The following is a 15,036-nucleotide window of genomic DNA, read 5'->3' on the forward strand; positions in this document are numbered from 1 at the left end:
CTCAGCTACCACACAGGAGCCTCCACCATCCATCCAAACCAAGACTCCACATCCTGCCTGCTTGCTCAGACACCACCCTAAATCCCACAGGGGCTGCAAATGCGTGACCAAGGGGACCCAGGAAGGGACAGAAGGCTCAGCTGGAAGCACTGGTTGAGTCCTGGAGGAGACCTCTCCAGACTCTTCCAACCCTTGACAGCTCTGCTAATGATGTGGGTGCAGCAAGAGCCCTTTCTTAAGGAAGGTGCTGCTTGGGCTGCACGGCTGGAAGGTGGGAGAAGGGATCTCCACAGGCTCCACCCCAGCCTCCCAATCGATTCCTCCCGCATTAAAAGCCAGTCACGAGCCCTGATTGAAGACCACAAGTTTAATGGACTGAGAGCCTGGGAAGGCGCCAAGAATGACCGGGTCGATTTCTGCATTTACTAAAAACTGATCCCCAGCTAAATAAAGAAAGAAAAGCTCCATCTGTCAGTCAAAAGAAAAGCGTTCCTTTTCCGTACTTTTCCATAGTGTGGTGGGAGCTGCTGCCCACAGGCCCATCCCACTTACCCACAGGTGTGTCCTCGTTGATCAGCAGGTAGGTGTCAAAGAAGTAGTTGATGAAGTATGGCAGGCGATTGCCTTGACCTGGGAAGAGGACAAAAACAAGGAGTTATTTCCCTGACATGGGCCAGCACGGCTGGGAAAGGCTCAGGAATGCTCACAGGGCACTGGGTTCATGCTGGCAAGGGGTAACCCCCAAGATGAGAGCTAGCAGAAGAACAGAAAGCAGCATGAGGTCCCCCATAAAAGCTGGCAGGGGAGCCACTTCCCTCTACCAATCTTTCTGGATTTGATATTTTCCAAAAGGCTTAGGGGAAGAGGGAAGCCAACAGCACAGGGACCAGGAGCATCAATTATTGGTTTAGCCCATGACTAATACCTTCGCTTTGTTCCCATGGCTGAGAGCCTTTTGCCTTGTCAGCCACCCCAGCAAACCCCCGTGCTCCTTCCTTCTCCCATCACCCGGCTGCCTTTCCCTCTAATTGCCTCCTTTCACCTTTAATAACCAGGCTCACTCCTTTCCACTCCCGTTTTTACGGCGCTGGAAGCTCGTGAGCCTGCCCCTGGCCCGCAGCCTCATTAGGGGACAGCGTCAAGTGCAGAGCACGTAGGAGAGTGACAAAGGCAGCCTGAGCCAGGGAAAGAGTCAACCAGGAAAGACCTACTGTACCAGGGCTGCAGGGAAAGAGGCGGCGGGAGAGGCACATAATGATTTCCCAAGAAGGTTTGGCAGAGCGTGTTCAGCATCCCACCTCGAGAAACAGGAACCAGACCAAGCTTCCGAATCCTCTTTGCCTGCCCAAGCACCCAAAGGAGAGAGATGCTCCTGAGACCTTTCAAACGCAGGTCTCAGGTGTGCATCCCAACAAACCTGCTCCTGGGGACATGGGCACGGGATGGGAGAGCAGCTCCCCCAGGGCTACCTCCATGACAAGACGGGGATTTTTCAGCGCTGCCCTCTTTCCTGAGGCACCAGGTTGGTTAGACACCCTGAGAAATGGGAAAGCACTGGAGGCAGCACTGTTGCAAAGGCACATTTAAATCCCAACCTCTGGAGTTAAGTACCTGGAAAGAAAATAAAAAGGAACCTGACAGAGGGGGTTATTTGAGGGCTAGGAGCATCTCCAGAGGCTTGGCAGCACACTTGTCACTGGCTGCCACGCTGGGGCCAGCAGGCTCTGGGAGGGGCAAATGAGGCTAGAACACCCCAAGCAGCCCTTAGCACACAAGACTCACTTCTGCAAAACCTTTCTGTTGCAAAATACATTTCTTAATATCATCAGCATGCTAAAAATAAGTTGCACTGTCCAAATCCAGCTGCAGCAGGTGCTGGGAGGCTTTCAAACCACCCAGCACACAGGATCTGTGTGTTCAGGGAGGAGGGAGACCAGCACCTGAGAGCTTGGAATTGCTGAGGGAGGGTCTAAAGGCAGGACACTGCTTTGAGCTGCAAATCCCAGGATAAACGCTGGCATTTCCTTCTGAGAGATTGCCACAACCACCCAGTTATACCCTGGGATGCACCTTCCCTGTAACCCTCAACACAAGAAGGGGTCCCCCCAGCACAGGAGGGACATGGACCTGCTGGATAGAGTCCAGAGGAGGCCACGGAGACACTAAGAGAATTGGAGCCCCTCTGTTCTGAAGCCAGGCTGAGAAAGCTGGGGGCGTTCAGCCTGGAGAAGAGAAGGTTCCAGGGCTCACCTCCTGCAGCAGTAGCCAGGCAGGAGCAGGGAGACTCCACTGCCATGCCAGAGCTAAACCATCCTCTTCCAAACACTCCAAGCCCACTCAGGCTCCACTTGTCCATTATATCCCAGCTCATTGCTTCACCAGGAGCTTTACAAACCTTCTGGGAAGAGTTGCTCTGTCACCTGCAGTGCCCAGGGTGTGTGGGAGGGCATCCATGCACTTATGGCTATGGCAGGCACAGGAGCTGTGCCAGCACTTGCTTATCACGGAGATGACAACCCAAGCCCTGGGCAGGGTTTAGGAGAGAAGGGCTGGAACGCTGCTGAGCTGCAAAACCTCCAAATCCCCATTTCCATGTGCTGCCTGTCCAAGGCTTTGCAGTTTCTCACTGCAATGAGGGAGCAAGTCCCCAGCTGGGCAGGCAAACCCCGCCATCCCACCTCCAATGGGATACCCTGGCAAGTGACCTCTCGGGGGGGGGGGGGGAGGTAAAGGACTTGCTAGATTGTCTTTTTTCCTTATTTTTCCCCTTCCCAGAGGAGCACCAGGGCAGTGCTCCCAGTGAGGCTCTCCTTGATCCAACACGACACCAGAGGGAGATTGACTGCGCCTGTCACTCACAGCTAATGTCATCCACTGACTGCTTAATCAGGCTGCCAATCTGGGCAAGCCATCTCGAGGTTTCAGGAGGGGGGAAAAAAGGGGGAAAAAAAGCCTTTATTCCAAAGGGCACAGTGCTATCAAATAGACACACACTGGCTATTGTTTATCAGCAAGAGCCACACAGGCACCCCCTCCCTACACCAGCACCCAGGGGGTTTAGGCCGGTCATGCAACAATCCCAGTTTTCACGGGGCTTTGCTGTACATTTACAGCTCCTATGCACCTTGTGATATGCCAGAACCTGTCCCAAAAGGCACATTTTCTACACCAAAAGGCCATTGTCCCACCAGCTCCCTGCCAGAAGCCCCTGTGCCAGGAAAGACCCACAGCATCAGTGGGAAGGGCTTACTGTGGAGGCTCTTCTGGCCCACAGCCCTGCCTTTCCCGCCATGGGAAATTAGAAAAGAGGTTTTGCAGCTCAGATAGGAGTTATTTTCCCCCCAGCATATATTAAAGCACAGTTCAGGTAACGACTTTGCTGCTGAAAGCATGGGGAAAGCCCTGTCAGCAATATTCTGCTGCTGAACAGCTAACAAGCTTCTGCTTTACATCCCTGCCTGTGATCTCTGCCTCCAGTTTTCTTTAGGTTTTGTTTACGTAAATTGACCTCATGTCAGGTCCAGCACCAGCTTTGCCTTGGTGAATCCACACCTGGAAGTTGCCAAGGGCTTTTCACCAAGATACACCAGGAGCATCTACCACTGTCGGGTTCACCAGCACATCCATCTTCCTCCAAGGCTTTTTCCAGTCCCACCGGCTCTCTCACAAGAAGGGCCATCTGATGCCACATGCGCAGCCAGTAAGGACTACAAGAAGAGTGGGAGCACAATGTGCAGGTCCCCAGGACTTCACGGGATGGAGACAGGAGATCGCTCACCTGTAGCAGCCACATCGCCCCAGCAGTGCTGCTTTGTATACCCATCAGAAGACGACAAACACAGCAATTATTGCCTTTACACCTTGCAAACACGAGCACTGAGCAGGGAGAGAGCAGAGACAGACTTACCTGGAGAGACCAGCCCCAGGAGCAAGAGGAGAGGCAGGAAGGTGCTGGCAGCAGCCACACGACGCTTCATGGTTCCTGTCAAAGAAGAGAGGCAGTGTCAAGTCCAGCACTTGACAGATACGATCTTGTCTCCCTAAATCAGGCTCAGGGTACAGCCCTGCCCCAGGTTCCCTGATGCCACAGGGGAACCCTCAGGACATCAACACTCTGTTTCTCAGTTCATGTAGCCCCCAAACATCCTCTTAGCAATAGAAACCACGATTAACCTGGTGGAGGTGCTCCATTTTTTTCTTTCCTCTTCCCAAAGATCCTCTCATGTGAGGGGACAAGCCACAGTGACCGCCGTGACCAGGAGAGGAGCAGCCCCAGCTGGGATGAGCCGCTCCAGCACCAGAGCAAAGGAAGAGCTGCTGTGACCTGGGAGTGACACAGCAGTGAGCTGTCAGCAGCCGGATCTGAGATGATTTGGCAGAGTTGTGCGGGAAGCTTGACCCAGAATCACTGGAGGGGCACCAAGATTTGGGAACAGAGCCCCTCGAACCTCTCACAGCACCTGGGTGGCTGCAGAGCAGGCACTGCAGGAGCACAGGAGGCAGGGAGGCTGCCGAACATGTCCTCAGCCCTCTCTGCCTCCCAAATTTTCAACACAGCACAGGGCTACTCACTCTAAGGAAACAGAATAAAACAGCACCAGGGAGCTGCCAGCACAGCCACATCCTCACCTGGTGTTCAGACCATCAACCCCAAAGCTTTTTCCAAACCAACCCCACAAAACCTCAGCCAAGTCTCGCTTTGCAAGGAAATTTGCACACAAGGATTTTAAAACATTCCAACCCTGGAGGCAAATATAAATCACATGTATTACACAGAGTGTAAAGGCACAAGGAAACCTCCAGAAGCTTCCTCAGGCAGAGCCTGAGACCGACAGGACACCCCAGTGACGCATCTCTGAAGCTCTCCATGTTTCCCTGAGTGCTCTGCAAGCTGTGGGGCAGTGGAATGTTTTCCCACCAGATCCAGCTGGGACAGCAGCAGCCCCAAGGACAGAGAGAGGAGGTGACACTCCAGGGAGAGGAGCTGTCACCCAGCTAAACCTTCCCTTCACAGCATCCTGCTCTACCCACATCAGTGGGTAGAGTTATCCCAACCCAGCTAAGGGTGAAGGGCTCTGCCCCCCTTAAGAGATTCATGGGAATCCTCAGGGAGGCTCCTAAAGGAGCTCCAAAGCAATAGCTACACCTATTTTATTGTTACTGATGGATGTGTCAAAGCAGACAGCTCATAACAACTCTGTCACTGCAGAAAGGGCCTGAAATTCTAATTTCTCCCACTATTTTGCTACAGAGAGTCTCTGGGATGAAGAGGTCTGTGCCTAGACAAGAAAAATGGTGCTGTGGTGCATTTTGCGCATCTTCAGGTATCTCAGTGCAAGCCTGAGAAGACAGGTGTAATCATGCCCATCGCCTCAGAAAACACAGTCAGGGCAGGAGAGTTTAAACCTCTACCCCATGACAAGCTTCTGACTTCTGAGTGCTCGGTGTCAGCAGAGCATCCATAAGGCCCAGTTTCTAAACAAAAATGACCACTTTCCCAGGAACCAGGCATCCTGACAATCCCTTTAAATACTTATGTTTGGCCAGCAAAAGCAGAATAGATTCTTGTAATAAAGAAAAAACACCAAACATCTCAATTTTCCCCTTGCTTTAATAGGTTTTGGGGAGGAGGAAATCTCAGACAGCACTGTTGTTCCAGACCCCTGCATCCAGCATGGAATGCAGAGCCCAAGCTCTTGGTGCTGCAGCCAGAGAGGATGCGATGGAAATAGGTTCCTCTGCCTTCTGCAATGCCAAAATGCCACTGAGGAAAACACTAACTTTCTTCTCAAACAGCACCACTATCAGCCCAAGTGAGCGTGAACATTTTCCATCTTCACAGCCCATGTTTAAAAGGCAACAGGGCAGTGGAAAAACAATTTATGTGATGTAGAAATAAAGGCGGTTGACAGCATCCCCTTTCGAGTGTCATGATAAATCTAAATATTGGATATTCCAAGTCAGTCACTTCATTATGTAAGTAATTGCCTGAAATGTCATTTTGATTTTCTCTGTCTTCATTAATATTGCAGCTCTTCACTGGTTCTTTGAGATGGTTCACTCAGATACTGCAAATTTAAGGAACGGGATCAAGAAGTCTCTGGGGAGAACTTAAAAAATTGTGACTAAGAGCAGATTAAATTGCACCTTGTGCCTGAATGAGGGTCTTCAGAGGAAGCATTCAGTGCAGTTTCCAGCATGATAATGTCTCTGGGCAAGGCATCCCCAGGAGCTCAACTGTTGTCTCCTCCTGGCTGCCAAAGCACTAATGTTAAACCAGAGGTTTCCCCATCCGCTGGCAGCTGCTCCCAAGGCACACAGAGCAGCAGACAGAGCGTCAGGGAATGGGAAGCTGAGGAAACACCACAGTGCAAACAAATCTGGGGCTTGAAAGTTTAGGAATCAACTCAGGTCAAGCAAAGGCTTTTCAGCCTGCTTTCTCCAAATGCCTCCTCCTTTCCCAAGCCTTAGAAGCGGCTTTTTCACTGCTTCAACAGCATTGCTGCATCCCTAAACGTGGCAAATCCCACCTGCTCCAGCCCTTGGCACGCACCCACCCCAGCCATGCTCCAGGAGCCTCCTCCTGGCACCTCACCTCCATGGAACGCTGGAGCAGGGATGCTCCCAGTGCTCCAGCCCGGGCCATGGACTGCTCTCGGGGTGCTTTAACAGCAGTTCCAGGCTCTGCACCCGGGCTGGTTTATTTTTAAATGCACTGCTGGGGCGCTTGCCTACGGGAGCGGCTCTGCGCACACACAAAACATTCCGCTGCCTCCGCCGGAGCTGCCGTTCCGGAGCCCGGCTGGCAGAGCTGCTCCACGCTGGCATCTTTAATCATCCCCAGAACCCCTGTCCCTTCTTCCCCCCGCCTGGTCTTCCCTTCCCCAAACAGCACCGCGATGCTCGAGCCTCAAAATTTACAGCTCCAACCTCTCTGTTTGCTCCGCGCTGCGCCAGGGGCACAGAGAGGAAATGAAAGTGTAAATCAGAGCATCTCCCGAACGGCCACCGCAGGAGGAAACTCTGTGCCTTCCCAAAAAAGCCCCTTTTCTGGCAACAAAACACCAATGATGTCCCCCAAAGAGGGACAGCATTGCCCACCCACAGGATTTGATGTGGGAGGTGGGGTGGAAGTACCTGAGATGTCACCAGGATGCCACCACACCCACAGCATCCATCCAGCTGCTGGAGGACCCCTCTCTGCCAAGCTTCCTCTGTCACTGCGGCCACCTTGGAAGAGCAGCCAGGAGATCCAGCATGGACCACCACCAAACACACATCCAAAAAACCACCCCTGGGATCCCCTTTGGCCAAGCACATCGCTTAACACCACCCCTCACACCAAAAGAACAGCCTCTCCTGCTTTCCCAGCTTCCTCATCCCTCTGCCGCTTAAAAAAAGCACTGCTAGAAATTCACCTTTTCTTCTTATTGCTGCCTCTTGGCCAGGACTTTACAATAAGTAGGATTCAAAAGGAAAAAAAATTACAACTTAATTCCGATTTTTTTTTTTTTATTCCCACCCCCATATTGGCATGAGCCATATCCAAGTCATAATTCCCAAAAATAACAAATTGCAGAACAGGGTAATCAGAAGTAAATTGATATTGATAAATAAGCTTTTCTCCCGTGCAGTAGGTGGTTTATTTTAATCTAATGAGTTTTATATTTTCTGAGCTTTCGGATTCCGTGATGAAGAGCCGTCCGCACTAGAATTACAAAGCACTTTGAAATATTGTAATTTTATGGCTCATTTTGTCAGGACTCTTGAAAATGAGATTTGTTCCCAGTGAAAAAATTTGCCCCCCCCTTTTTTTTTCTTGCTTTCTATTCCCTGCAGCGAAAGAAAATAAAATTTCCCGGTTAAATAAATACAGGCCAGGATATTGGTATGCACATGGGAGCAGGGATATGGATGCCCACAGGGAATAAGGGGCACAGCTGCTGGCACCTGCCACAACCCACCTGAGATGGTGTATGTAGGAGAAAAGAGCATGAAAATCCTCTCTCTCCTTCCTTCACCCCAAAATCAAAATGAAGGCTGGAGAGAGGGGTGTTTTCTCCCCACAAATCTCTGCACTTCCCAACTGGGGTACTCAAACCTTTCTTCTTCCAGGGAAAAAGCTCGAGTTGCTCCTTACTAACAACTACTAACACCCAAAAGTTTCCCACGCTTCCAGCAGTTTACTTCCATTTTAAAACAAGGACAGGAGTGAAAGTATTTTGGTTGGGGCTTCCAGACATTTGCTTTCCCACAGGAATCAAACATTAGCTGCAAAATTACATTAACACATCATTTAACCAAAAACCCAGATTCAGAAGGAAATGCCATCTTTAAACATTCCTGTCCATGCAGGAAGGCTGTGCCTGGGTTGGAAATGACATTGGTTTTCCAAGTCACTGCCACAAGACAATCCCAATAACTACCCCACTCTGCATAAGCAACACCAAACCCTACACCATAACTGTGGCATCTCCAAGGAAAAGTCAAATAATGCATCCAACTCAACTTCTGAATCCATGGAATATTAAAATAACACCCCGGGAGCTTTGGGAAGAGGGTTCCTATTCCCTGCTGCATCAGTCACTGGCACCCATCCCTCCATGGCAAGGGCAACTTCTCTTTTGGGGAGACAGAAATGGAGATTCCTGATTTATATCCTTTTAAGTGGGACAGCACTGGCTCTTCAGAGTCTCCAGCACCGGTTGCTAGTCACCATAGGCCTCATAGCAACCATTTTCCATCACAAAACCTCCGTTCAGCTGGAACAGCAGCTCCTAAGCTGGGACGAAGGCTGGGATGGGGCATAGAGACCAAGCCAACAGGCTCCTGGGCTGCACCAACACATGGAAGCAACACAGCAAAGCTGTGGAGCAGATGATGCTAACATGGGATGAAAAGGTGGAAAAGCAGCCAACAGCAACAGAGCTTGGCTTAAAGGAAAAAAAGAGGGAGGAAAAAAGGAGGAGGGGAAGAAGGGTGGGAATCCTTGCTTTAGGAGAAAGTGGAAAGCTGAATGCAGAGAAGTGACACACACAGTCTGGTCTCACAAGACAGGACCCTCTCTCCAGGCTCTTAGAAAATATACAGGAATGGACAAAGTGGCAAATGTAAGAATGCTGAAGGCCTGACTCCAAGCCTGCTCAGGAATGGGATGCCAGACACTTTCTTCTTGTGCCCTGCCTGGAAGAGGAAGGCCTCACCCAGAGCAGGCAGCAGCCTGGCTGGACTTCCAAGCACTGCATCAAAACTATGCAGGAGAAGTGTCCAACATCCTCGGGCTCCCACACACGATTCCTGAGTGTCTGTACTGCTGCCACCCAGCCTGTGCCTACAGACCCTGGGGGTTCCCACCCGTGCCACTCCAGAGCTGGGCACACGAGCTGTGCTTGGTTTGGGGGAAAGAAGAGGACAAGATATGTGTGAAGTGGGATTAAAGGGGAAAAAAGCATCTGCTGGTAGGGACTGCCTTGGCACCTCCCTCCTTGCCATGTCCAGGTACAGTTTTCAAGGTGAAGATCCCCTTTTTGCAGCAGGAGGGAGCAGGGCACAGGCTTTGCCCCAAGATGTCCCCCCACAACAGCAATAAAAGATTCAGCATCAGCCTCAAGAGCAAGTCACCAGCCTCAGAACCACCAGCTCCTCCCAATCAGTCACCAAGCTGCATTTTAAAGCCCTGCCAAAGGAGATGGGTGAGTTACTTAACTCCATCTCCCTTGGTAAACACCACTGCAAGTCCAGGACCCCGGGTGTGTGTGCACCTGGGATTTCATCCCATCTCCCTGCCCCCAGCTGCCCCTAAGCTCCAGGCTGGGTGTTTGCAACTCTAAAAAGAAGCAACAAGGCTACTTTGCTCAGGCCTCTGGTGACTGGAATGGTAGATCTTAAAAACAGAGGGAAAAAGGGATGCTTCAGAAGAAAGGGAAAAAAATAAAACAACTATAAGAAAACCCACAAAAAACCTTCACACTGGTGAACTGGAGCTGCAAAGGCTCTCAGGCCATTTCTTGCCTCATCCAAATCAAGAGGGAAGTGTCCTTGCTGCATTCACACAAAGCTCACTTAACTTCCAGAGAGAGGCACTTTGCTGCTCCAGACCTTTCCAAGGCCCGCTGGCTGTTCCAGCTAATAAAAGGGAAGCTTCGCCTGGCGGAGCAGCACCATGGGCGCACTGGGGTAATCACTCGCTGGCTGGAATTGTAGGAGCAGGAAAAGAAGATAGAGACAGCACACGGCAAGGAAGATGGGGATACTTACGAGGAACCCCCTCAAAATCCCTCAATCCCAAACAGCAGCCCTGGGGAGCAGGGATTGAACAGAAAGACAAAGGCATGCAGCAGGGATGAAATTATTTGGATTAATGACAGCAGTCCATCACCAGTGACAGGCTTGTTCATGCGAACCCTCCTGAGACCCCAGATGTGGCTGAGGGCCCTTGAAGCTGTCCAGTCCCTCTCCTACATGCCCTTTCCAAAGGTGCAGCATGCCCAGCCTCCAGCACATTGCTCTATTTCCATCACAAGTTTGCCCCCAGTGACTCTCTCTCCCCAGCTCACTCCAAGCAGGACCTCTTTCTTCCTGGGAGAGCAGCTGTTTTATCAAACCCACAGATCAGGGCAAAGCAATCCAGGCTCTGGCAGAGGCTCTGAAGGGACAGCACAGCCTTCCCACACCCAGAGCAGTTTCCATTGCAAGCCAGGTCCTTGGCCCCAGGACACGGGTTGAAATGGACGCTTCCAGGAGGCTGCAAAAGTGACATTGTGTGCCAGGATTGCCCCGCTGGTCAGAAGGGACTTTAAAGACCACCCAGTTCCAGCCCCTGCCGTGGGCAGGGACACCTTCCACTATCCCAGCTTGCTCTAAGCCCCATCCAACCTGGCCTTGGGCACGTCCAGGTATGGGGCAGCCACAGCTTCTCTGGGCACCCTGTGCCAGGAGCTCCCCACCCTCATAGCAAGGAATTCCTTCCTAATATGCCATCTAATCTTCACCTTCATGGACTGCAAGGCACCAGGCCCCTGGACTAACATCTCCTGCCCACACTGAAACCTCAAGCTGAGCACAGCCCACGGACAAATGCTACTCCAGCCCCTGCCATAGCATCCTGGTCTTTACCAAACCACTGGCAAGATCCAGGACATCTGCAAGATTTGGGTCTTAACCATTGGAATTCCCAATTTCTCCCCATTTCAGCTGCAGAATCTACACACTGAAATACAGTCAGATAACATCAGCACAAAGGCAGGAATTTTCACATTTGTAGGCCTTAGGCCACAAAAGCCCCAAAATAACTATATTTATCCTGCAACATTATTAGAAGTCTTATTGGAGGAAGAAGGATACTATAGTGGGGAAAAAAACATGGAAGTTTTAGGTTGCACATGGAACTGTTCATGCTCCCAAAGCAAAGCTCCAGCTCAATTAGCCTGGCTGCGAGCAGCTGGGATATTTTACACCCTAACAAGAGGCCACAGGCCAGCCCCCTCATCAAGCCAATCCCATATCCTAAAGCTTCTTAAATTCAAAACTAATCTGTGCTCCAGACCATCCGCACAGAACATCTAAGAAACTTCATAAATGGAATCCTTTTTAAGAGGTCCTTTCCTCCCAGCTGCTCCGGGGTGTGCTCAGAAGAGGATTGCAGGGCCTTTTTCCTTGCACCAGGTCAGCAGAGGAGCTGCCATGCCATGGGCATCACTCTGGAGATTACTGCAGCTGGGCAGCAGGAATGGTTCTGGTGCTGCCTCCCTCCCTGCTGTACCCAGGTGATGCTCCTGGCAGAGGGACACAGTCCCTTTGGACATGGGCTGGGGGCCCTTCCCAGGCTCAGCCACAGCAGCCAGCCAAGCTCCACGGCTCCCGCCTCTTCCAGACATTGTTGCTCCCAATTATCACAAAAAAAAGTTAAAAATTAAAAGAAGGGACAACATCAATTTTTACAGTTTCCCACAAAGATGGTGTTTTACAACCTGATCTTAAAACAAAACATTGTGTTTTTCACTACACCATCCCAACTCCTTCCGAAACAAGAAAGCTTTGTGCTGGGGAGGGACAGAAGTAGCGAAGGAAAACGGAATTGCACAGCAATTTCTCCTTCCCTCCTTTGACAGGACAGGGGAGAAGAAGAGACAAAGGTAAAACTCACTCTGCCAAAATAACCACCTGGATTTTCACAAATGCAAGTATTCCATGGGAATACTTTATTCCCAGCCCCCACTCTCCAAAAAAATAAATTTAAAACATCTCAATGCACCGCTCTATCCCACATGCACGAGGCAGCCCAGGCTCCCGCAGGATGCACCGGGAAGATCTCGGGAAGAAGACAGGCTTGTTGCATGCAGCCCCAGCAGAGCGAGCCCCGGCAGCTCTGCCAGCCCTCCTGCCCGAGGAATCCGCTGCCAGACGCGGCTTTTCCCCCAGCACAGGCTAAAAAACCCAAAGCAACTACAAAGAAAACACACATCAGCGTAAGAAATGTCCCATTCCAGCATCCCTCTCCTCCTGGAAAACGCTGATGTATAAAAGAGGCAGCTTGGGGAAGCGATAGTGGCCGGCAAGGTGGCCAGAACACGGATTTAAAGGAAAGAGGGTCTGCAGGTTCTGGAGGAGACGAAAGAAAGCAGCAGCAAGTAAAGAATCAGAGGAGGAAAAGTAATCTAAAATAAAGTGTTTTCTCAAAACGTTCAGGGAAAGTTTGACATTTTAAAGCGCTGTCCTGCTATTTTAATAGTGTTTGGAGGGGATTTAAAAATCCCACCGCTTCCACTGCGGCTCAGCCCCCACGCGCGGCTGCGGCGTGGCATTCCCACGTCTGGGAAGAAGTTCAACCCTGGCTTATCCCAGAAACTTTGGAGCTTCTGAGCAGCCCGAACTCCAAATTAGAGCCGGGGATAGGGGGAGGAGGGGGCAGCGTGCCCGCTCCCTCGGGGCAGGACAGCGGATGCCACCGTACGTTTATAGTGTTATTTTAGGGAAAAGGGAGAAAGGCTGGGCTCCCCCTCTACTGCCACGGAAACCACCGCGCTAAGCGCGTCCCCCCGCCCAAAAGAATAACAATAATAATAATAATAATAGCAGGGCTCGGCCCCCCAAAAAATCTGTTCGCTCGGTGAAAGCAAACAAAGTAGGTTCTGGAAGGGAGACCCCGCGCAAAGCCGCCCCCCGGGAAATGGAGGGGGTGATGCCCTCGCCTCCGCACATCCTCCTCGCCCCCCATCCCACCCCTCCCAAATGAATAAACCCACGAGGAATAAGGAAAAGCGGTGGGCCATTACCTGTGGTGGATATCTCGAAGCCCGGTGTCAGCGGCGACCCCCCATGCCCCCCCCCCGCCGCCCTGCGAGCCGCGTGAGCCGCCGCGGGAGGAGGAGGAGGAAGGGGAGGGAAAGGGAAGGAGCGCAGGAGACACTGACGCGGGCGGCGCAGCGCCCCTCGCCCAGGTACCCGGGATTTCAGCGCCGGCTCCACCTTCCCCCGCTCCTGACCCCTCCCTGGGGACTCCCAGCCGCCCCAAATCCAGGGCTCGCCCCCCAAACAGCAGTCACCTCCTCAAATCCAACTTCAGCCCGAGCAGGCACTGGGTGCTGGTTACTGAAAGTTTAACTCAGCCTCGGTGGGTTTAATTATTTTTTTTTCTTGCTAATGTTGTTATTTCTCTGACCTGCACGCGGGAGCAGCTGGCAGGGCCCGGAGCACGTAAATCATACATGAGTAGGAAAGCGATCCGGGCACGGCGTGCCAGGAGAGCCGCATGGATATTCCTGCCGAGCTGCTCTCCCCGGGCACCCGGAGCCTCGCTCTCCATGGGCATGGGCTCCTATCTACCGTGCTGCCAAGCCACACTTCCGACCAAACCCTCCTTGCCCTCAACCCTGTGTCCTCCCGGCATTCCTAAGCCTGGCAGGACATTCCTGCCTCCGGTCCAAGACCTCCCCACAAGCAGCTTTTGGGAAAACGGCCAAATGCCACTGCTTCACCCCATTTCTTGCCTTCTTGGAAGCAACAAAGCCATAAAAAGCCACTTGCAGTGACACCAATCCTCTCACCGAGGGGGTGACTCCCTGTCCCTGGATCGGGCAGGGCTTTGGGTCCTGCACTGCTGCACACACCGGCCTCCCACCACCACATGGGGCCCGTGGAACTGTACCATCGCACCCAACCCCATCACGACCAGCTTTGATTAGAATGCTAAACAAGCACGGTTTGTGCTGCTAAAGCCCACCCTGGAGCCTTGCCTAGGAATCACAGAATCCCAGAATAGTTTGGGTTGGAGAGAACATCAAAAATCATCTCATTCTGTTCCCCTGCCATGGCCAGGAACACCTTCCACTAGACCAGGATGCTCCAAGCCTCGTCCAATTTGGCTTCAAACATTTCCAGGGATGTGAGGACCCTTCCCCTCCACTCACCTCCACTCCCCTCATCCTGGAGCACCCGTAGGCAAATGCTCTTGCAGGCATAGGTGGGGGTAATTAAGCCTTTGCCTCTCTTGAGCCGCTCCTTCTAATTATGCCATTAACACAGCTCCCGGGCTGATTGGTTGGAATTGGGCACAGGTCTGCTCCTGGTACTCCCTGGGGATGGGGGGGATTCCTCCACCAAACCTGGCTAAGCCTCAAGCACTTCACACCCCAGAGCCAGCCCTGGCACACGTGCAGCTGCTTTGGGCTGAACCCAAAGTCCCTGGCAAACAGGTGAATGCAATAAGCTCTCTGCAGCTGACTAAGGCACCGGCAGATAATTTCCTCACATCACACCTTGGCTGTGTTAGGTTCCTTAAGGAATTGGCGTTGGTAGCTGGCACTGACCTTGGGGGTCACCAGGAGTACAAAGGGTGCAGGTGTTACCTGTTTGGGGTTCTGAGCACCCCGCTGAGCTGAGCCACCTGCTCTGGGGAGTTTCTCTCTCCCGGGGCCTTCATCCCCTCCTTGCCTTCTTCATCACCATGCAGCGTGTACACAGCCAGGATCCTCACTCTGTGTTCATCCCAGCAACATCCACAAAGTCAGGGAGCTAATGAGGGGAAGAAATGACAAA

General features: G+C 52.0%; 1 protein-coding gene across 12 annotated transcripts in view; it reads right to left on the reverse strand.

Annotated features, from left to right (window-relative positions):
• Nucleotides 1-13,801, reverse strand: part of CDH23 (cadherin related 23) — a 181,895-nt gene extending 168,094 nt beyond the window's left edge. For 5 of the 12 annotated variants that reach the window (XM_042033494.1, XM_042033490.1, XM_042033497.1 and 2 more), the window contains exons 1-3: nucleotides 3,908-3,977; nucleotides 1,418-1,611; nucleotides 553-630 (exon numbers count right to left, since the gene is read on the reverse strand). In XM_042033494.1, the coding sequence (XP_041889428.1) occupies nucleotides 553-630; nucleotides 1,418-1,583 (244 nt within the window). In that variant the 5' untranslated portion in view covers nucleotides 1,584-1,611; nucleotides 3,908-3,977. Of the gene's footprint in view, nucleotides 1-552; nucleotides 631-1,417; nucleotides 1,612-3,907; nucleotides 3,987-13,274; nucleotides 13,446-13,544; nucleotides 13,623-13,660 lie in introns of those variants that run through there. The other 7 variants (XM_042033499.1, XM_042033501.1, XM_042033503.1 and 4 more) reach the window with 5 other exon arrangements.
• Nucleotides 13,802-15,036: the final 1,235 nt, after the last annotated feature.

Source organism: Corvus kubaryi, unplaced genomic scaffold (genome assembly GCF_017639235.1).
Source record: "Corvus kubaryi isolate FWS band 111438036 unplaced genomic scaffold, C.kubaryi_AGA036_p1.0 37357, whole genome shotgun sequence".
Lineage (NCBI taxonomy): Eukaryota > Metazoa > Chordata > Aves > Passeriformes > Corvidae > Corvus > Corvus kubaryi.